Source organism: Centroberyx gerrardi, chromosome 7 (assembly GCF_048128805.1).
Source record: "Centroberyx gerrardi isolate f3 chromosome 7, fCenGer3.hap1.cur.20231027, whole genome shotgun sequence".
In the NCBI taxonomy this organism is placed as follows: Eukaryota; Metazoa; Chordata; class Actinopteri; order Beryciformes; family Berycidae; genus Centroberyx; species Centroberyx gerrardi.
In genome coordinates this window covers 8,791,319-8,814,720 of record NC_136003.1, presented here as the reverse complement: position 1 = coordinate 8,814,720, position 23,402 = coordinate 8,791,319, and the positions used below count along the sequence as shown (strand labels likewise).

The following is a 23,402-nucleotide window of genomic DNA, read 5'->3' as shown; positions in this document are numbered from 1 at the left end:
ATAATACATCCGTAGGTGTGTGATTATATATGCAGGTCTTTTCAGAATGGGGCTGCTGTAGCGCATTTGGAGAGTGCGTTTGTCATAAACCATTATAACCATCTTACAAAGGGTTTATAAATGGTTTATAGGTGTGACCACTATGTGCTCCAGAGAAACACACACATTGTAAAGTGCCATTTGCTTTCACATCATGTCACAGCTCCTTCCTGTGGCCATTTTGCATCCCCAAAGGATCATGTAGTCTGATTTGAAAAATTTTGAGCAGCCTTCGTACTTGCTGTTATATAGTCAGCTTGAATCATTTGTAGCATGAATGACAGCTATACATCACCCAGAAGTGCAAAACCTCTGCTGTTTGAAACAATGGATGTTACAAAGCGTAGCTAAAGCACGACACTCAAAAGTATATACTTGCTTAGATTATGAAATCTGAAAACATTACTCATCTGAAAACTTAAAATGGACTTGCAGGTTTGCACTGATGCCGAAATGCATTAGCCTGATGCAGCCATCAACAGAAGAATTAATCTGATTTGGAGTGCAGAGGGTTTTTTGTCTGGAGGAATTTATTCTCTTGGGGAAGCAAAATGGCGCTAGTGAAAGCATCCCATTCACATGGTACAGAGTGTACAGTCGGTACAAACCTTACCTGCAAGACATTCTGGGTGACATTTTCTAACATTATGTGTGGGTCTCTTACATAACACTTGACATTTTACAACTTGTACATTTTTGTGTATTCCAATATGTTGCTTATATTACCCAGAAGGGTTGTACAAAAGCTTAGGACTGTTCAGAAATCATGAATTATCATCCCAATTTCATAGATATTAATATTGTTAGCCAAACAGAAAATGTCACCCGTTCATAGTGTCAGAAAATCTCTTCCTCTGGAGTAACATCCCCGACTAAACCTTGGTTCAACACAAGCTCTACTGTCATAAAACCAATAACTCCAGTTGTTTGAAAAGAAAAGAGAAGGTTCATATCTTTCCTCAAAACAATAACAATGATCTCATGGGGGTCACTGGTGTCGTTACATGAGAAAATTAATGTTGGAACATTAAGGAAAAGCAACCACGTTTCAGTACTTTCATAAGAGACTTGTTCACCTCTCTAAAGCCTGGCACAGGCACTCAGTTTTGTAATGACAGACGTGCACACACACACACGTGCACAGAGTGTGCTCCCACACACACACACACACACACACACACACACACACACACACAGATTTAGGGCAAGTGAGAGGTGGGTAACAGTGAAAGGTGAAGTTAACACACAATAACACAGGGGGACGGAAACAAGACAGAAAACACGATTGTACACACACTGTCTGGTCAGGAGAGAGTTGTGTATGGGGTGTGTGTGTGTGTAAGTGTGTGCGTGTGCGTGTGTGTGTGTGTGTGTGTGTGTGTGTGTGGACTGAGAACTAGCAGGCCTGTCTTTGTGGTTGGGACAGTGGAGATATACAGGGAAAGAGAAAACACAGAGGAAAGGGAAAAAAAAGGAAAAGGACGGCGAAAAACAAGGAACCAAGACATCCAACTCAAACACAAACCAACTCAGGTGAACAGAGGTCTGTGGCAAAATGGTCAACTTTCCCCCCACCTGACATCTATCCTGCATTAGTACTGAACAATTCAACAAGCACTCATACTATCAAGGCAGTGATATTACTATAACAACTGTTTAGATGTCTCCTACTCTCCTACACAGCTGTTTTCTCACTTTGACTGCCTAGTGATACTTGATAATGCAAGGCTAGATATTTCATGAGAGGTTAAAGCGTAGCTCTGGCTCACTCTGTAATGAAACATGTATATATTTAATTTTCAGTTTATCCATGACCTGAAAACTTTGAGTATTTATTTTGCACTACTTTATACAGCGGCGCAAGGCTGCCTTCCAGCAAAACAGAAATAAGGAAGTGCTAGAGTAGCTAATGACCAAAGTAGCATCAAAACTATAGGAGAAAGGCAAGACTTTGGATAATTTTCATTTACATCTTTTTAGCGATTTGTCTCATTACAGAGTGAGCATTCAATGTGTTGAAAAAGACATGTTTTGGGTGCTTTTGGGATTGATTTTTGTTGGGTTTTTTGCACAATTTGGATGCACCCTGGCTAGCAAGATGTAAGTAGCGCTATAGTGTAGCCACTGCCAAGATTTTGATTAGAATCGATGAGTATGATGGAAAAAGATGGGAAAATAGGGTCCAGGTTATGCTTTAGGTTTGTTAATTTTTCTGTGAATTGAGGATTTTAAAACAAAAGTTTATATGTCAAGTTTTCTCACTGTGATATAAATTTCTCTGGGCTGCAGCTCTTGTGCAACACCTTTGTCTGATGCAATGACCAAGAATTTTTTTTCTGTCACATTTCATCTCTTGTTTCATCCTTCATCTTATATGTCCCTAGAGTGAACTGTCACTTCTACTATAATAATATCAAACTTGGCGATTGCAGCATGTGGGCTAAATCCTCAGTACTTTCATTGTACTGCACAGAAAATTTGACTTCTGTCTAAAACCTGAATCTGAATCTCACTGATGGAGATGACAACAGCAATAACAGAAAAACAAAACTTATACTGTATGAGCAACATATAAAGTACATAAATAATGATCCATAACAGAAAACTTTAATGGATGCTTTCTTTAAAATAAATACCAATTTGAATGTTATATAGCCAATCAGAAATTGAGTTTGTATACTGGCAAGTTACTTCATAGAAAAGACCAGAGGAAAGCATCCCTTGAAGCTTTAATAATAATAATAATAATAATAATAATAATAATAATAATAATAATAACAATAATGAAAAAGGGGGCGTGTACCTGGGGCAGTGGGTGTGTCTCCCAGTGGGGTTGTCACGGGCGACCTGTTATAGCCAAAGGAAGTGAAAAGTGGAAGCAGTGGCTGATGGGAATGTGGTGGAGGAGGAGGCGGTGGAGGCAGGATATGGATCTGATGGAACGTGGTGTCGTTGCCGTTGACTACCGCGTTGGCAGGGGCAACCGTCGCCGGGGGAACCAGCGGTATCTTTTGAAACTGTTGAGTGCAAATGACTGTGCTGGCCAAACCTAGATACACCCACCGTGACGACACACCGACACACACACAACCAGCCAACACCGACCACCGCCACGGAACAAACAAACGACAAAACAGAAAATTACATGTAAGAGAAGGAAAAAAAAGGAAATTAAAAACTAATGCTGAAATCACAAATCAAACAAACGTGTGAGAGAGGTAGTGCAGAGACAAGGGGAGATGTTAAAGGAGGAAGGACGAAGAGGGGAACGGACGCAAATACAAAATACAAATGTGGGTGTTGTTGGATTGAAAGCCAAGGAGAAGTGGAGAGGAAATTGATGGATTGTGAAAGCGGATATATTCTGGACCGCTGATCAGTATCAGCTGATAATCAGTCTTTATCAGTGACTAGCCTTCCTGCTCAGATGTGTTCTAATAATCCAATCTGATTTTGTGAAACAGAACATGCAGACTGTTTACATCCTCTGGTAGCCACCAATCAGTATGTGGTACTGCATTTCATCAGCTACAAGCATGCAACAACATGGACCTTAATGCATGGTGGCCATTTTGAATTTACATCACACTCAGTGTGGGAAAAAGCAAGTTCAGCCTATGGATCTCAAAAATCCAGCGCAATACATGTTCACATTTTAAGGTAAAATATTTGGCCCACTATAGCTAGCTACCTGAATCTTGCCTAGGTAAATAGGCTAGCTAGTAGCAAACTAGCTAGTAAGCTAGCTAATGTCCCTGCTGAATTCAAGCAGTCGTTGTAGTTGATGTTCCTGAAATTGCTAGCTAACTTGATAACTGTTAGGTCTTCTGAAGTCACCTATGTGTTGAAGTAATGCTAGTTTCAGTATGCCAATCTTTCAGGTAGAGCTTCCCACCCTGAGTGTGACATAAATTCAAAATGGCTGCCATGGGAGTATGGTCATTTGATTAACATCTATCAGTGCAGGATCAAATATAGGCTATTTACTCAATATCAATTCAAAAAAAATTATTTACCATTAACTAAATTAATTATCATCATTATTATTATTATTTGTCATCTATATTGGTTGACCAAAAAAAAGCTAACATGGAGCATCCCTACTTGGAGGAGGTAAGTGGAAGAGGAAGAAGAAGGAGCAGACGAGAGGTAAGAGAGAGTGACTGAAAGAGGAATGGCGGGCTATGAGAATAATAAAAAATTTATGAAACAACAGCTGAGTAAGTGAACCCTCCCTCTAGAACACCTGCTGTGCCCCAAGTTTGTGTGTGTGTGTGTGTGTGTGTAGGAGGATGTGCCCTGGGAGTTATTAGTCAGTGTGACTGTGGGAGCTGAGTGGGCTTGCTCTAACTGTTCTGTACTTTATCAACAATACGGACAGTATGGACTAGTATTAACTGCTACTGTACATATCTATGTAGCATTTCAGGACAGATGCAGCCACAGTGGTTACAACTTCTCATTATTTGCCAGTTTTCAATACCTGTCCATGGAGGAAATTCATATACTGTTGATGGTGTATTTCCACAGCAGAAACTACAGTATATGGGCTGTATAGTGTTTACAAGAACCACAAGAAGAACTGATTAAAGGAGAGAATGATGACAAGAAGGGATGAACACATGAAAGAGAGAGATAATGCGGAAGACAGAGGTGACTTAAGGGAGTACGATTTTAGGGATGAAACATGGACTAACATCCAGATACAGATAGAGACAGACAGACAACAAGAGGTAGACAGATCGACAGACAGAGACAAATAGATATACAAAGAGAGACAGACAGATGGACAGACGCACAGACAGATAAAACTGCCAGACCTACAAACAGACACCAATAAACAGTTTAAAAACATCAGTGCCTCTTGTGGCTGTGGAGTGACTGACACTTTGGGATGACAGAATGCCAGTGAATGGGAATGTCCTCTAATCCTGACCAGAGAGGTAAAAAGCTCATTGTGTTGGAAGATTGGTCATTTTAACTGTAAAGTAATGAGAACATAGACACCAAAATCATCCTTGTGTAGATCATGTGCTCCGGTGCTCCATGCTAACACTTTAGCATACAAAATGTTGAGTGATAGTAGGTGACTAGCATTATCTCAAAAGTGAGAAAATGGGAACTTTTAGTAGCTGTAAGTCACCTTAAATGATATGCCACAAAGTCTTTTTTGTATAGGTAAAACTTACAAAAGATATAAGATAAAAAATAATATACTGGTTTGAACTAGCAGTGCTGCTTTCCCTGTTTCCATCGGAAGTGAATGTGGTGGGTGATGGGAGACTGTACAGCTAAATATCACTGTGCAGTGGATGAATACATTGTTGCTCAAAAGAAATAGTTTCAGAAATAAATCTGGCTACATCAGCTATATTGAGTTGATGACATTTCATTTTTAAAAATTAATTAATTTATTGATTTATTTTTTATTGTTAAAAGGTCAGTCTTGTGACTTTGGATATTGCTAGTCGCCTGCTATCACTCAACATAGTGTATGCTAAAGTGTTAGCATGGAGCACCGGAGCAAACGATCTACCGGGGACACATGGATGATTTTGGCGTCTGTATTCTTATGACTGTACAGGTAAGTTGACCAACGGGCCAATCTCCCAAAAACTTGGTGTATTCCTTTAAGACGTGTTGCAGGGTGAAAGAATACAGTTGAAAATCCGTAACTAAAATGGTTCGCAAACGTTATGCTTGTATTGCACCTTCGGTAATGCGGGCATGACAACTGGGTGTTTGATACCACTCCTTCGCTGCTGTTGGCTGGGTGACGCATAGAGCCGGGCTCATGAATGTCTTCTCTCCCAGTGTGAAATGAGATTTTCTGACAGCTGATGTGATTTTTTTCTAACCTTTATATATACAGGGAAAGTTGACTGAGCACGATCGCTCTTTTTCCAACCGGCAACCTTCCAGCCACAAGCTGTGATATCTCGCTTGTGCCTTCACTTTCTATTCTTTGTCTTCTTTCTTCTTCTTCTTCTCCCTGCTTCTTTGTTCAAGTCCTTCTTCCGTGTTTAGAATAAGTGTGTCTAATATATTCCCGTGACTAATTTGGTCACACTTTGTCCAGTCAGTCAGCTGGAACTAATCTACAGTGTTGGTCACAGTTTGTCTCTTTTGCAATTATAATAGTATTACAGACCACACACGCACACACGCATGCACGGACACACGCGCACACACACACACACACACAGACAAGCGCACACACACCTGTCCGTTTGCTGATGACCTCCACCATGGTGGAAGGGAAGTAGCCCACCCGGTCGTTTCCTGTTCGGTTGTCATGGATACAGCCTTTCCAGCGTCCGTCAGGGTGCTGCTCTAAAACCTGTCAACAACAACATGTTGACAACAACAGTATTAAGTTTCATGTGATGCAACTTGTACACAAAGACATATTTAACATGGACATTCTTCTTTGTTTCTATGTTTTCCTAAACTAAAAGAGCTTCATTTAAAAAGAAAACATCTCTCTCCAAAAGAAAAAGGTTCTATTTTGCACCAAAAAGCTGTAGGAACAGTGCTGAATGTTTTTGTGAATTTTTCACCAAAAACTGGTTCTTTTAATGTCTTTTATGGTACTGTAATGAAAGTGTATTGCTATTATTTGGCACTTTTTCAAACCTTTTTAATGTTTCAATGTATATATGGCCAAAAAATTACCAAAAAACCCTCCAAAACTTCCTCCAAGTAATCTAAAAGAGGCATTATTTTTGTAGTGAAACATTCTCCTGCCAAACAGCAATATGAAACTGCATTTTGAGACTGCAATCTGAGCTGTCTAAAATTCCAGACACCAGACGGGCAGTGAAGCCAAACTGTTCCTTCAGACCCTGAGGGAAGGTGCATATGCGCTGCTCGCCGTCCTTAATACTGCAATAAGTATCCAAAGGCTGCATAAATGCTCATAAATATTCATGACTGGTGGGTGGACCTCGATGTAGCGAGTGGGTTGATGGCTCAGGCTGAAATATCGTAAAGAATATCCATAGTAAACAAGGAAAATTCATACCGTTCATTCTTACAGTTTTATTAGTACCTTAACCTAGTAGGGACTGAGGATTCCCAAACTACAAAGTAACATTCCCAAACTCTAAACAGGACATCATCTCTTTATAACAACTTCAACAGCTGTCCTTAAGTGAACCAACTGGCTTTTATGTAATGTACTTCTCCAAGCACTTTGAGATCTCAGCAGGCTACAGTATTGACAACCTGGGAACATGTAGATTGACAACGCAGCAGTCTGTGGGGGATAGCGGGCACTGACTGGTTCCTACTCAGTTTTTGATATGATATGACTTTGAAAAATGAATCTCATTTTTCAAAAACTCTAAACTCTGCAAATCAAGAGTGACGTTCTATTTTACAAATGTAGTGGAGCAGAAAGTATAGATATTTGATTTGAAATGCAGTGGGGTAACAGCTGAAAGTCTCATAAAATAGAGACACTCAAGTAAAGTACAGATACTTCTGTATCATCTGGTCAGGTTGACCTGGACCAGTGGAACAGAGCCTGCAGCTCCCTCTAGGGACCGGAACAGGGACTCACAGGGAGAGAGGCTGTGCTTTATACTGGCTTTAATCTAAACTACTAGCCATTACAAAAATCTACCCACTCTGCAACTAATCCTACATTAGTACTGCAAGACTTTCCAACCATTCCTCTTGGAGGGAGGAGGAACAATTCAGTAGTGTGACTGTCAAAATGTTAGTATATTAGAACTTGCATATTCAGAGTTGAGACGACACTGAGTTATGCCTGCTCCACATTGGGACTAATGTGCTTTTCATTTTCTTGCAGGAGAGCATAGGTATGACTGCGGAAAAGTTGAAAGTATCAAAACTTTATACATAGAAACAAACACAACTCTGCTAACATCGCTTTCCAATTTTGATGTGAGAACTGGTCAGTATGTGTGTGTTTGTGTGCCTGTCCATAGTTAGTTAGTGCGTGTGGTGTGTGTGTGTGTGTGTGTTACCGTAATGACATCTCCCGCTTTTATGTTGAGGCTTGTCAGGTCGTAGTTGTTGCAGTAATCCTTCAGAGCCCGAACCTGAAGGGCTGCTGACGCATCTGAGAGAGAGGGAGAGAGAGGGAGAGAGGGAGAGAGAGGGAGAGAGAGAGAGAGAGAGAGAGGGAGAGAGAGGGAGAGAGAGAGAGAGAGAAGGGAAAGAGATAGATAAAGAGAAATAAACTTTATTACCACTTTGCCAGTACATTAAGATTCACATTATCTTGTCTATAACATGTGCAATAAAATAGCTTGAATTATAAAGAAACTCATCAAAGCAGAATGCTACACCTAATAGGAAAAACGTTAGACCATCACTTCTCACTCCTTCTTTTCCTCCACTCAAGGAAAAAAGGAAAAATTTTAAATATTGCAGCTTTGGTTAAGTTATTACCTGCTCAACATTGTATCAGTACCTTATCAAGGTACTTGTTCTACTAGAAAAGGTACATATTTCTTTTTTAGGGACTGTCAATTTATCATTTGTACCTTCCAGCAGAAACTACCTTTCTCCATCTCTCCATCACTCCCTCCCTCCATCCATCTCTGTCCATTTTCTCAGTAATTGTTTGATCTCTGCTTGCCTCCGTGGCAATAAACCGGTAGACTATATTTCTCTTCCTCCTCTTCCCTCGCCATCCTTCCCTCTCTCTCTCTCCATCCATCCATCCATCCATCCTTCCATCCATCCATCCATCCATCCATCCATCCATCCATCCATCCATCCATCTCACCTCTCAGTAGCTGTTTGATCTCCCTGCTGGCCTGTGTTGCAGTAAACTGGTAGACGATGTCCAGAGCCGTCTGGCTGTATGTGTTTCTCACTGTAGCATTGATACCACTCTGTAGGAAACAAAAAGAAAATGGTTTTAGTATATATCTATATAATATTTAATATAGTTAGACATTATTTTGTTTAATGCATACATAAGGGAAGACATCAAAAAGTACAGTAAATACAGAACAACTTTCAAAAAACTTTGCAACATAGACACAAATACAGTTAAAACTGAAGAGTTCGTTTCCAAAATGGTACATATGGCACAGACAAATCATTACATGAAGTTCATCATTTAATATATCTAAAGTATAGACAATACAGTCTGTAAAAGTGCCATCATTTTGTCAACCAAGGACTTCTATTTATTAATATTTTGAAGTCATGTTTTTCCCAATGGAGAATGTCAGTTTGTAATAAAACTCCTCAAACTGACTCATTATCTACTTACAAATTATATTTTTTCTACTTATCATACTACTTTACCACTTATAACACTATACTTACATTGTAATACAAGAACACTCAAAATAGGGTCTATCCAATGACTTCAAAGACATAAATCAGTGTCCATCCATACTCATAAAACCCCTAAGGGGAGTCATCATCTATCATTATGAATTCAACAGCTAATAATCCTTGATTGCTGCTTCTCCTAAAAACGGGCCAGAAGCTGTAGCTGTCCTGCTGATTCTAACTGCCTCTTGTTTTTCCAGCCAAGACAGCCGAAAGGTTATGAGTAATGTAATACTCTGAAGTGCTGGATCTGATGTAGGTCAAATGAACAAAGATTACTTCAGTCTGCAAACGCTATAGGGCAGAGATTCTTAACCTTTCTCAGCCGGTGATCTAAATGACAAATTCCCATGCGAGGAACCCAGCCTCATTAAAGCATAGTGCTTCTGTTGTTTTGATAAACCCCATGGTATTCTTTTATGTAACCTGCACAAATTAGTAATTTGCATCATTTCCGCCTGTGTTTTTATCCCATCGCATGTTTTTGTTTTATCGCTGTGCTAATAAATGAAATTTCTCATGTGGGGACGCACCAGAAGTATTCCCTTAACTCATTTTGGCAGGGATTCCCAAACATTTTCACATAATGGACCCTCAAATAGATATGCATTAGCCCTCAGACTCCCATTTAATGAAAATGCATCCCAAGGAACCCTCATCTGAGGAGATATTTGCTGTTAGAATTACAGAATTACATAACTGTCTGCACTGTAGGCGGGGTGAACACAGCAGTGGAGAGAGTGAAACCTTTAACCAAACCAGTCAAACCTATACATTCTCTTATGAAATTGGTCAAAATGGATATCAAGCTTTTAATCCTTTTTGCTGGTGACCCCTCTGGACCCCTGATGGTCACTGGACCCCCTTTTGAGAACCATTTAAGAAGGCAGACTTTAGAAAACCCCATTCCAGATCTCAGTATTAGAGAGACTTTTACGATGCAGTTCCACTTACGTCCAACAGGAGTCTCACAGCCTCGGTCTTGCCACAGAGGGCGGCTTCGTGCAAGGCAGTGCCCGCCTTGGTCTGCCTGTTGATGTCTATACCGGCCTGGATCAACAGTCTGACAGCAGGGGAGAGAGAGCGGAGGAAGAGAGGACAATGAGAAAGAGAAGTGGGATCAGGGTAAGGTGGATGAAGATTGAGTGTTGGGATGGAGAGGCAGCGGTGGGGAGAGAGAGAGAGAGAGAGAGAGAGAGAGAGAGAGAGAGAGAGAGAGAGAGAGAGACAGGGAAGGAAGTTAAAATTGGAATAAGAGATGACAGAGCGGTGAGGGAGCGAGAGTCAGAGAGAGAAAAAAGACGAAGAAGAGTTGCAAAGGGAGAGAGTTTGGAGAGGGGGAGAAGGTGAGAGAGAGAGGAGACAGGTGTCAAAAGAAGAAGAGATGCGGGGAGAGGAGAGAATGGAGGTGTGGAGGAGAGGGAAAGATGTAGGAAGAAGAGCGAGACAACAAGAGGAGGGGAAGGAGAGAGGGTGAAAGAAGAGAAATGGGGTTGTGCATTCGGAAGCAATGGGAAAGAGAGGGGAGAAGAAAGGAGAGATAATGATTATACTTTGAGGCCCTAAATGGCAGCAAGGGGTTATCATTTGAAATTGGAGGGGAAATCATGTAATGTGATGTCAGTAAAATGCATGATAGCGTCCCAGACAGCAGGACTTCATTTGGGCAAATAGGGCGAATCTACAGGGTCTAAATTAGATGGGACAGTAAGTTCTTCTCTCCCCGCTTTGTGATTTAGACTGATGAGACAGGTGTATTTTTACATCAAAATCTCGCCTACCGCAGCTTTAAACTGGACCGATGTTTGATTAAAGCAATCATTCATTAATTTAAAATGTAGTTTCATGACAGTATGTTTTGTTTGCCAATAAAATTTGAGTTGAAATGAATGAGAGAGGAGAGAAGAAATTAAATTATATTGGATACCGTGATTAAAAGGACGGGGTCAGAGAAGAAGAATGCAAAGGTCGAAAGGTTAACTGTGGTTCACCCTGCAAGAAGCTGTCACTCTGCCAAGCACTCTCACACATTTAATCCTCCTCCAACTTCCACTGAATTAGAGTCAGTGTTTGTGTGTGTGTGTGTTTCCTCCATACACTGCTAGCCATGCCTAATGAGCGTCATTTATCAGTGTCAGTTCTAGAGGGACACGCTCTGCTCTATCAACTATGACAGGCTTTATTCTCTCTCTCTCCCTCTCTCTCTCTCTCTCTCTCTCTCTCTCTACCTCTCTCTCTCCCTCCTTTCTCTCTTCTCTTGCATTCCTCTCTCATCCCTCTCCTTTCCGTTTCCTCTCTGTGTGTGTCTGTCAGGCAAGCAACCTTCCCTTCTACCACTACTACAACACACACACACACACACACACACACAGACACACACACACACACACAGCCTTGAGTTACTTAAATGCGGATGAGATGGATGAGAGGATAAATGGAGCTTGTGGTCTGTGTTTATTTGCTGCTGCACACCATTCTGCTGCGATCCTTCCTCCTAAAGCTTTGTGCTAAATGCTGACAGCGCTGCGGCGGCAAAAGTCACTTTGCCAACGTGTTATTTTGCAAAATGTAGACAAAAATTAGACACTCTCTCCCCTGCCAAGATGAGATTGGAGTGACTTGACGGTTAGCATAACAGACTGCCATGCATGTCTCCAGTGTTTCCAGTCATAACAGCTGTTTCTAGAGTGTGTTTGGAAGTATGCGGCGGATGCATTTACATTCATTGTCTGGTACACATATGCGTGTTGGTCCTTTAGTGTATTAGAACGTATTGCTCCCCTGTTGTGCTATACATCTGTCTTATCAGCAAGCTCAGGAGGACACTTATAAACACAGCGATTAATTAGACATGGTGTGTGTGTGTGTGTGTGAGAGAGAGAGAGAGAGAGAGTGAAAGAAAGAGAGAAAGTGTGTGTGCATGCATGTGTGTTTATGTGTGTGTATGTACAGTATATGCATGGATCTGCGTGTCTATATGAGCGTATGTTTGTGTGTGTGTGTGTGTCTGTGTCTGTATTAGCATGGATGTGATTCTCTGTATAAGTGTATTTGTGTTTGTGTGTGAGTGTGTGTGTATGCACGCGTGAGCATGGAGGTATCTGAGTGTATCTGTATGAGCATGAATGTGTGTGTCTATTGCAGTGTGTGTGTGTGTGTGTGTGTGTGTGCGTGTGTTTGTGTATCTGTATGAGCATGAATGTGTGTGTCTATTGCAGTGTGTGTGTGTGTGTGTGTATGTGTATGTATGAGCATGAATGTGAGTGTGTCTCAATGAGCATGTGGGATCATGTGTACATGAGGCTGTGTGTGCAACAATGTGGTTGCCAATTAGGCACTTATGTAACTGACTCAATATCTGACTGCATTAATAGTGTTTATGTCCTTTGTATGCTTGTATTTATGTGGACATAAATAAATCTTTCATCTGTGTGTGTGTGTGTGTGTGTGTGTGTGTGTTACCGTAATGACATCTCTTAATGAGTCTTAATGAGTGTGTATGTGTGTGTGTGTGTGTGTGTTTGTGTACCTGATGATGTCTATGTGTCCGTTCTTGGCAGCCAGGTGGAGAGGGGACGTCCCGTTGGGGTCGGTGGAATCTCCTGGTTTGGGCTCCAGCAGAGCAGCACACATGTTGCTGGACAGCAACAACTGGACCACCTACACACACACACACACACACACACACACACAAAACAAATCTGGATATAACCCCTGTCCGCGCTGCCTATGTGAATTTTATAAAATCTTCCCAATACTGTAGCTCTTTTTCTCGACAATTTTACTTTATTACTGTTATTTATTTAGTTTTGAATAATAACTGAAACTACAGGCTCTTACCCCGACTCTGCCGAACTCACAGGCCAGGTCCAGAGGGGTTTTCCCTGCGTTATCTACGATACACGGGTTGGACTGGTGCTGCAGCAGCATCTCAGACTGGGGACAGACAGCAGACACACACACACATGCAAACACAAACACACACACACATGGGGAAAAAACCACACATACTCAAACAATTATGCGGGCAAAGACATAATTATGCACACACGAAAACACAAGCGCACACACATGATTATAGACAAAGATACACAAACTCTCTCTCACACACACACACAAACAAAACATATTTTTATGGCATTCTCTGTTTAAACTCAACATTAAAAGCACTACAGATGTCCACAGAAGAGTTAAGCAGGATAAACACACTAGGTTTCCATGTATTCCCATTCAAATCCCTGTTTTTATAGACATTTCATGTTTTTAGCCTGTCTTTGTGATGCTAACATCATCAGACATACAGAGAGAGTGATGCCAGTGAGTTGCTTGCCTGGATGGGCCGTGTGTATCTATTACAATAGGTTGAATTGAGCCAATTTGTGTTCCCCAGCTGGATTAAACATCAAACTGACCTCAGAGGAGCGCTGTGACACCAAGCGAAAGGAAAAGCTTGTTTTTATACAGAGCGGTTGAAGACTTGGGAGGGTAAACCCGCCTCACCGGTGGAAACCGAATTAGGGAAATGCGCTTTTAGTTTTGTACCTTCAAAACAGTAACAAATTACCACAAAACATCAAATTAGATTCCCTCATCCCATGTTAGGCAAATACACTGACTCCCTGTTCTTGCTTTTTGAAAGCAGGTGTCTTTTTCAAATGCTGCCTGTGTTGGCTGTGCTCTTGCCTCACTGGATGTTAAATTATTCATTTTTTAATCTCTGGTATTTTATATATTTTGCTGTTTCAATCTTTGTCATTTTTTATTTATTTGCCCTTCCACACAAGGAGCACCTTTAGATTTGAGCTTCACCCCATAACTCGTTACCCTGTATGAATCATGGTGATGTAATTGAACGGAGCCTGAGATCTTAAAGCTTTCCTTCAGCGATGCAGCCCATGAAAGATCAGCACCGCTCTCCTCTAGGGTATGTTCGCTGGAGGAATCTACTGTAGTGAGTCTGCTATATTTCATTGTTGTTTCTTTGGCAAGCCTGCAGCAGTACTGCAGTGTTTCCCTCCAGATTGTTTTTCTTAGCAGGAAAAGGCTTTTCCTGACGAATTTAGACCAAAAAATGCCCCATTGCCTCTCTCCTTCCCTCTAATGTTTTATTTCTTTTCCTAGCTTTTATTCTTACACAATCTATGGTCATAGGAATAATATTGGCACTATGGCCCGGACCCATGCACTCTTTATGTTGGCGATTAAGGAATTGAGGCTTATTGTAAGTCACTTTGGATAAGAGAAATGCCTGAAAAGTAAATGCAATACTAAAATGCCCAATTGGAACTAATAATGATGAAATTCTCTCAGGCTAGGTGGCGGCATTCTACTACTACTTCCCATTCTACTCATTCAAAGCTGATGAATATTAAAGCAATCGCATATATTATATATATTATGTGAAAGATTAACATTACAACTACATTGCAGCAGAAGAGCTTTTGATGAGTCGCCGTCACTCACCACATCGTAGTGGCCGTGCTGCGCCGATAGGTGGAGAGGAATCTGTCCTTCATCTGATTGGCCGTTGACTGATGAACCAGATTTCAGCAGCATCTTCATAGGCTCCGCCTTCCCCTGCCAGGCCGCGTAGTGCAGCGGCCGCATGCCTGCACACGCACACGCACACACACAAACACACACACACACACACATACACACACACACACACACACACACAGAAACACACAGTACACACGTATACACAAGTACACACATGCAAACACACACAAATATGAAATGTGAGAGGCCATATCCATTAGATACTGAGATACATGAGATATTGATCGATGTGTATTTATGTGTGTGAGGGTGATACATGCATTTTGTGTGTGTGTGTGTGTGTGTGTGTGTGTGTGTGTGTGCGAGTACATGTGTGTGTGTGTTTCTCCCTCACCCTTCTGGTCTCTGATGTCGACAGCAGCCTGTGATTCCAGCAGAATGGAGATGAGCTCCAGGTTCCCGTTAAGGGCTGCATGGTGCAGCGCAGCAAACCTGCACACACACACACACACACACACATCATTGTTACACTTGTGAGGACATTACACTCATTTCCTAGTCGCTTACCCCAACCTTTCTTTATCCAGAAAAAAATTATCTTTTGCAAATGTGGGACACTTTTTGAGGTTCTCTACTGTTGTTGGGGCATTTGGACCCCACAAATGAGTCAAAACCAGACCACACACACGCACGTACACACACACACACACACACACACACACACACACACACACACTCGTACACACACATGCACAATCCCAGGTCAGTGATAATGGGAAAGACAGCTTAGCATGACAGATAGATTTAAATGCAGAGGATTAGAACCTGATGTGCATCCACATCTACTGCAGAGATGAAAAATAGACAGAATGGGATGGAGGGGGGAGAGAAGGGAGGATGAGGTATGGAAAAACACACACGAGAGCATTATGTAAAGAATATAGTGTGTGCGTGTGTGTGTGTGTGTTACAGTCCAGAGGGTGTATGTTGAGTAGATGAGATTGATATGTCAGCCTTGATGGATAAGTATGAGAAAGGGTAGAAGGAGGAGAAAGCATCGCACAACCCGAGGACACACACACACACACACACACACACACACACACACACAAAACTCTCTCTCACACACACTCTCTATCTGACTCATATTGGCACTGACATGTATCTCCCTCCTTCCACCTCTCGCTTCTTCCATTCCCTTCCCTCCTTCCTCATCCCCTCTCTCCAGAGATTTGTTGTTTGCTGTCAGGCGTTCTCCCAGACGGCTTTACGAGGGGTCCTACTGTTCGACCTTGGAATGATGAGTCATGAATCCGAGCTTGACGAGTTAGCGCCACGCAGATCTTCGGCCAAAAAGTGCAAAGGCCCGGGACAGTGATGTACAGTTGGTCTGGTTCAGTGTTTTACGCTGGAGGCTAATGGCGAGAATATTGAAGTTCCCATATCTAACTGTGGATGAATAGACCAACTTTAGCATGCAGTCCCAATACTTTATACTGTGTCCCATTCAAAGTCGCATGTCAGAAATTCCTAGCTGGTAGTTTGTAATTACAACCTCAGTGTTTTCCTATTTAGTCCAGCTCAGAAAAACCAGGGACAAACAAGAAAGCTGTTACGTTAGCGCTATTCGGCATCGTTAGCTAGCTAGTTGGCATAGAATGTTAGCAACTGTATGCGCGACTTTACATTTCTAATTTATATGTTTATGTTTAGCCATTTACCACACAAGTGTTTTCATGAGTTTAAACTGACGATATGCAACTTTTTTGGCATTAAAATAACAAGAAATAAACAGTGTACCATTTGCTGTGGGCGTGACCAGCGGCTATAACACAGGGAAGTCATAGCAGCAACAATGGCGGAAAGCAGGAAGAAACATAAGAACAGCAACACTAAATGTGCAGCAAACAAGATGTGTTCAAAAACACAAGTGAACATGGCCATTGTTTTTTTTTTTACTGCAAATGACCTGTTCACTGTCTGCTTCTTCAGCGCCTGCTGTGGCTTTATGGATGCCAGTTGCTTCAGGCTACATGCTGTTTCAAGGTAGACGGCTAACAATACACCTCCTGTCTCAAGGTGAAAAGTTGCATATTGTAGCTTTTAGGTCATGTGATGCTGAAAATCAGTATAATATATATTATCAGTGTAAACGTGAAAAAGTATTGCTGTGTACCATTTACAATGTATGCTGCCATGTTGGTGTGTCTTGAAGGGACGCTTTATTGCATTTTTCCTTGTAAGAGGTTAGAATTTCTGACTTTTCGACATCTCTGGAACGCAACATTAGACCACAGACCCTCATGTGATGAAGGTTTTGCAGCATTTTTACTGTCTGTCTCTCCTGTTGGTAGGGAGATAACACTGGAGAGCAAAACCTCTGATCAGAAAAGTAATTATCATACATTCTCTCCGACTACAAACTTCTCGTGAATCATATGAGAGTTAAATGAGCTAAATTAATCCTCATTTTGCCGGGGGTCCCCCTGGAACCGCTTTGCAGGTCCCCTGGGGTTTCCCCTGACCCCAGCTTGGGAACCGCTGCTATAGATCATCATTAAAAAAGGTCCAATAGTCTTGCAAACCAGCCTAGAGTGGTGCACCTGTAAAATCAATATCATATTTTCTTGTGTACCATCCCGAGGGAACCAATTTCGCTGAGCCGAGTCAGAAAAACAACTCGGAGCGTTTGCTACCATCCGTCTGCTGCAGAATTGGACTGTATTATCTGAACTCCATATATTAAAAATGAGTGCAATCGAAGAGGAATTAAAACCTCCTCTTCCCTTTCGTCTTCCTCTGTAGGAGCTTGCCTCATATAATGTCTGTGTTACGTAATTTATCGGAGCTAATGCGACTTCCGACTTTAGAGTGCGGGTTGAAAGCTGATAGGGGATTACACTGGTTGAGCGCCAGCATAGAGACCCATGAGCAGAGGTATGATTAGGAGTCAGCAGACTAAAAGACTGAGAGACGGACAGGTAGATACATTTACATTTACATTTTAGGCGTTTTAGAGGACGCTCTTATCCAGAGTGACTCACAGTGACTAGACAGTTGGATGGATGGAAAGGCAAACAGAGAGACAGTCCAATAGATGAAAACAAACAGTCAGACACACCGGTAAACAGAGAGATGGATGCAGAAAAGTAGACGGAGAGAGACAGTATATACATACAGAGACAAATGGGCAGGCAGAGGTCGGACCTTCACAGACTTACAGAACACAAATATAATGCAATCATGTAAGTAAGGCAGGACCCAGGTAAACACCATGTATTCTGATTATGTTAATGCAAGTACGCACTTAAAGCTGCACTAGGAAACTTTGCAACTTTCCTAAGTGGAAAAGAACGGTTTGAATATTTGAAAGTTTGAAGGACTTCATTACCCAGAAATCACATAAACTGCACACACTTAAATTTCTTCTTATTGATGGTGGGGGTGCAGATGGTTAAAAAAAATCTTTGGTGAGTCCAGCTTTCTCTGGACTCTGGTCTTTAGGAGATGTTTTTCGCTTAGTTTCGATTCATCACTTCCAATACGCCAAGAAGAATTCCCAGTAGTGACCAATACCAATGCCAGAGTTTAATTTGGGCAAATGGGGCTAATCTACAGGGTCTCAATTAGGGAGGATGGGACGCTCTTCTCTGTTGCAGCCCCAATTTGTGATTTGGGCTAAGACGGGTGTATTTTCACATGAGAATATTGCCTAGTGCAGCTTTAATGGCGTTAGTAGAGACCAGTCAGAACGTGTTTACCTTAAGACTTTAAGAAGCCCAAGCTGTGTAGAGGTCACTTCAATTTAAAGTGTGATTAAGGTGCGGTGATGAAGCTCATGTTGTTCTGTCAGTTTTTTGTCATTTCAGTATGAATACGCACAGGAACCACGTCACAAATAAAGCGGTTTATAAGGAGATGCTCATTTAAATAGCCTTATCATATTATTGTCTTAATCAGGGAATTGGCAATAGTCACATTATTGGCGCACATAAACAGATAAATCAGACAAAGTTTAACAGAAAAACTCACTACTACTGTGGCAATATTGTTCTAAACTCTCATGCCAATAAAACACACACACACACACGCACACACACACATACACACACACAGACACACACACACACATACACACACACAGACACATGTGTATAATCTTTGTGGAGCTGACCCTGAGTTCTGGTCGGCCCTGAACTCAGTTTCGCTCTCCTGTGATTGGAGGCTGAATGTGCTGTAACCATGGAGACGGTGGCTGGGCCATGCTGCCAGCTCTACCATTGGCAAGTAGCATGCGTGTGAGTTCGCATGCCTTTGATTCTGTATGTGTGAAGAAAGAGAGTGTGAGTTTTTGTGAGAACGCGAGCTATACGGGAAGATATATGGGAATATATAAGAGAGTCGGAGAGATGTCACGAGTACGTGACACACTCGCTGTGGGTGTGTGTGTGTGTGTGTGTGTGTGTGTGTGTGTGTGTGTGGATGTGTGTGTGTGTACGTGTGTGAATCAGCATACTGTGCTCCCAGTGTGACCCGTTCTAGTTTATTCTGCTCACTGCAAGATCACCTTCCACTCCTTCCATCTCCTCTTCCTCTTCTCTCTTTCCAGTCTCTACCTCTTCTCCTTCCTCCTCTCGTCTTCCTCTACTCCCTTTTTCTCCTCCCTGCCTTTCTTTTCCCTGACCTATTCCCTCTTTCCTCCCCTCTTTTCCATGTAGCATCTCTTCCTCCTGTCCTCTCCTGTCACGCTTTTCTTCTTTCTTCCTTTAGTCTCTGCTGCTTTGGTTCCTGCACCATCTGTACTGTTAATAACAATAATGAGCCTAACCTATTTATATAGCACCTTTCAAAACAAAAGTTGCAAAGTGCTTGACACAATAAAGCAACAAAGAAAGAAGAGGAAACGGCAAAAAACAGCGATAGTGAGGGGAAATAATTGTATTCAGTTACTGGGAGTGAAACGAGATTCTAATGTCTTCGTTAACATAAATTATTACATGCATCTCCCTTTATTCTTCCTTAAAGAATAAGAAAAAACTTAAATTACATTGTATTAAATGTATTATTAGCGGTATGAGTATAAAACATCGATAAAAACCAGGGTTGATCTGAATCTGAAGTATGGATTCCATAACTCCAAGCAGTAGATTTTCTTAAAAATTCAGGTGTTTTGCAGGTGTTTTTATATCCAATCGACTAAAAAAAACTCAATAAACCTTCATTCTTCAAAAAACTCATTTGGAGAATGAAGGATTTATCATCATCATGTGAACCGTAATTTCAATATTCATTCCGAAAGTGAGTGAGTTGGAAGTTAATTGACTCTAACCCTGGAATAAATTAAACGAGATCGTGATTAAACCTTGATGTGAAATATTAAGAGAGGACTTCAGCGTCTATTGGACATTCCAGCAGCACCAGAATATGACTATATGACTATATGAATATGAATATGCATATAGAGTGGCGTGTTTAACCCATTTAGCATAACAAACACGGACCAGACAAGAGGAATGCGCATGTGTCATAACCCACTTCTGGATCTTAGGGACGGACTACGTCTTCCCCTCGCCTCCCCCTCCAGGGTTAAACAGGGATAACGTTACACAATGCTGTACTAGGCTGCGTAACACAGCAGAGTGTGTGTGTGTGTGTGTGTGTGCAGCCCTGTGGAGTGTGTCAGCGGGGTGCATGTGTGTGTGTGTGTGTGTATGTGGGGGAGGGGCAGGGAAGCCCTCGCCTCTGCCAAGTAGTAAAACCTGCCATGCAATATTTATACCCCCCCTCTCTCCTTCGCCCTTCTCCTCCTCCACACATCCGCCTCTCTCTCTCCCTCCATCTCTCTCCATCCTCTCTCCATCCTGCTCCCCTCTTTCTTCTTCATCCTTCCATATCTGCCTCTTTCTCCCTCTATTCCCTCTTCAACCTTCAACAATCCCTTTCTCGCTTCTTCCCACCGCACCTCCATCCTCTCTTTCTCGTTCTGTACCTCTTCTCCTCTCTCTTCCTTTTTCCCTCTCTCCCTCCTTCTCTCCTCCTCCCCTCTTTACTCTCCTTCCCTATTCCCCTTCTTCATCTCCCTCCTCCCTCTCTGCAAATCTGTCGCTCTTCTTCTTCCACTCGCCGTCGCTGTAGAGATGCTTCCCCCATCCTCCTCCTCTGATCCCAGATCTCCATCCCTCTCTCCGTCTCTACCCCCTTCTCGCTTCTTCTTCCTCTTCTTCTCTCTCTCCTTTCTTGCTCCTCTGATACGCCCATTAATCAACATCTTGTGTATGTCAGTTTCAGAAATCCTATCTCCTATCTCAGCCTTTCAACTCTCTCTCTCTCTCTCTCTCTTTTGCTATATCTCTCTCTGGCATGTTTGATTGACCCCTCCCCCCACTTGTATTGCACACACACACACACACACACACACACACACACACCAATACACACACTACACCCCTTTCTCCCTCTACACGATGCTGAAAACCCCCCATTCCAACACACACACACACACACACACACACACACATACATACGTATAGATGCATAGACAAACATCCACATGCTCTTGCACATGTATGCACACAAACAAATACACACACATACACACATGCACACAATCCCTTCATGCAATTTCCTTGCCGCACAATCACCCCCCACTAACAAGCTTTACACTGGTCCTCTTCACCTGTCACACACACACACACACACACACGGTTTGACCTAGTTTCAGTAATGAGGGATTTTTTTATGCCTCCCAGGCCTTCCCGAAAGACACTGTTCCAACAATCGCACAATGAAGATACACACTGTGGGCTACTGTAATCATCATCATCATCATCCTCACTGTCTTGTCCTCAATCATCATCGTCACTGTCAGGACAAACTGAGAGGTTTTACACAAAGAACAGCCATCTGCTCCGACGGACTGCAGCCCTAATGCTGCAGTGGAGGGAAGGAGGGAGGGAAGGAAGCAAGGAAGGAAGGAAGGAAGGAAAGAAAGAAAGAAAGAAAGAAAGAAAAAATCTAAGTCTATTTCTCTCCCATCTGCTGGTGTGCGGTTTACAAGAACCTCTTCAATGACAGACTGCAAATAAACCTGCTTATATATATGTGTGTGTGTGTGTGTGTGTATGTGCACATGTATGTTCTGCGTGTTTTCATATGAGGTGTGTGTCTGCATACTTTGTGTGACTGTGTGTGTCTGTGTCTTTGTGGGTCTGTGTGTATGTGCATGTCTTTGTGTGTGTGTGTGTGTGTGTGTGTGTGCCTGCTGGTACCACAAAGCCCCTGGCTCATATATCACTGTGTCCTGTGTGTTTCCTGGTGTCTCTGCTGTTAGCCAATCAGTGTCTGTCACTCTGCCTATTATATAGCCGCCTGCTTATTTATTGCACTGCATGATACAGATATCTGTTGTGTGCGTGTGTACGTGAGGTTATATGTGTGTGTGTGTGTGTGTGTGTGTATTGTACGTATACACATGTACGTGTATGTGTGTGTCCCCATGGCTTTTAAAGGCCATAAAGCAGCCAGTGACAATAATCGCAGTGATTCCAATTGATCTGAGAGCCTGTCAGCGCCTGATGTCTTTCTATTAGAAGACAATATCTGTGTGCCTGCCTTCTGAAACAGCCCCGCAAACATAAAATCCTCCCTATCAGCGTAAAAATGCCCTGGAGGGGTGTTTATGCAGACGAAACAGTGAGGCGGTAGGTAAGTGTTGCTATGCAACTCTAGGAACGTCACCAAAACTCTCTTGCTGTCTCTGGTGCTCTATATGAGAGAAATGTACAGCTCACTGGCCATGTTTACATGTAAAAATGGGATTATGATGTAATGAAGGCAATAATGAATCCTCTGATTATATTAATGATTATGCTCTTAGTATTAATAGACACCAGTTACCAGTTGCATTGAAGATAGCATAGTACAGAGCTGTAAAGCAAAACTCGACCAGTGGCTCTAACCCATGCACAGACCCTCCCTTTGACCTTCTTTATGAAAATAATTCATTTTTTAACAATAAAACCTCAGATTTCCACAGTTCTAATATATGAAAATAAGTTTGTCCCTCACATAAAGGGGATTACTATGGGAGTTGTCATATTTTGGGACCATGTAAACAGCTTAATCGGACTGTTGCCTTACTCGCAGCCTCATTTGTACACTAAAGAATTATCACAAACCAAAATGCAGATGTATCCATAGTAGAAGCCACTCTTTTTACATGTTTACTGCACTGTTGCTGCATTGCCAAGAGAAGTTGGGGAAATGCTGCAGTTCTGATGATAAATTCATGGTGGGTGGGGATGAAAGACAAGATCAATTGAGGTTTCTGCAAATGAAGGGTTTCAATTCAAAACATCTCCATAAATAAAATCTATCCAAAATCTCTCTGATTATATTGCCAAAAAAAAAACCTATTTAGTAAGCAAAGGTCTTAAAATGACTCATAACTTTAATAGTATCTCATAATATTTTTACTTTCCTGCCAGCAATCATTTAAGAGTAGAATCAATTTGTTCAAATGATAGATGTCTGATTTTGGA

At 41.9% G+C, this 23,402-nt stretch overlaps 1 protein-coding gene across 1 annotated transcript in view; it reads right to left on the bottom strand.

Annotated features, from left to right (window-relative positions):
• caskin1 (CASK interacting protein 1) overlaps positions 1 to 23,402 on the bottom strand; it is an 89,994-nt gene that overhangs the window by 15,980 nt on the left and 50,612 nt on the right. The window contains exons 3-11 of the mRNA XM_071896808.2: positions 15,257 to 15,354; positions 14,824 to 14,969; positions 13,201 to 13,296; positions 12,890 to 13,020; positions 10,315 to 10,423; positions 8,801 to 8,909; positions 8,034 to 8,128; positions 6,262 to 6,379; positions 2,843 to 3,088 (exon numbers count right to left, since the gene is read on the bottom strand). Of these exons, the coding sequence (XP_071752909.2) occupies positions 2,843 to 3,088; positions 6,262 to 6,379; positions 8,034 to 8,128; positions 8,801 to 8,909; positions 10,315 to 10,423; positions 12,890 to 13,020; positions 13,201 to 13,296; positions 14,824 to 14,969; positions 15,257 to 15,354 (1,148 nt within the window). The remainder of the gene's footprint in view (positions 1 to 2,842; positions 3,089 to 6,261; positions 6,380 to 8,033; positions 8,129 to 8,800; positions 8,910 to 10,314; positions 10,424 to 12,889; positions 13,021 to 13,200; positions 13,297 to 14,823; positions 14,970 to 15,256; positions 15,355 to 23,402) is intronic.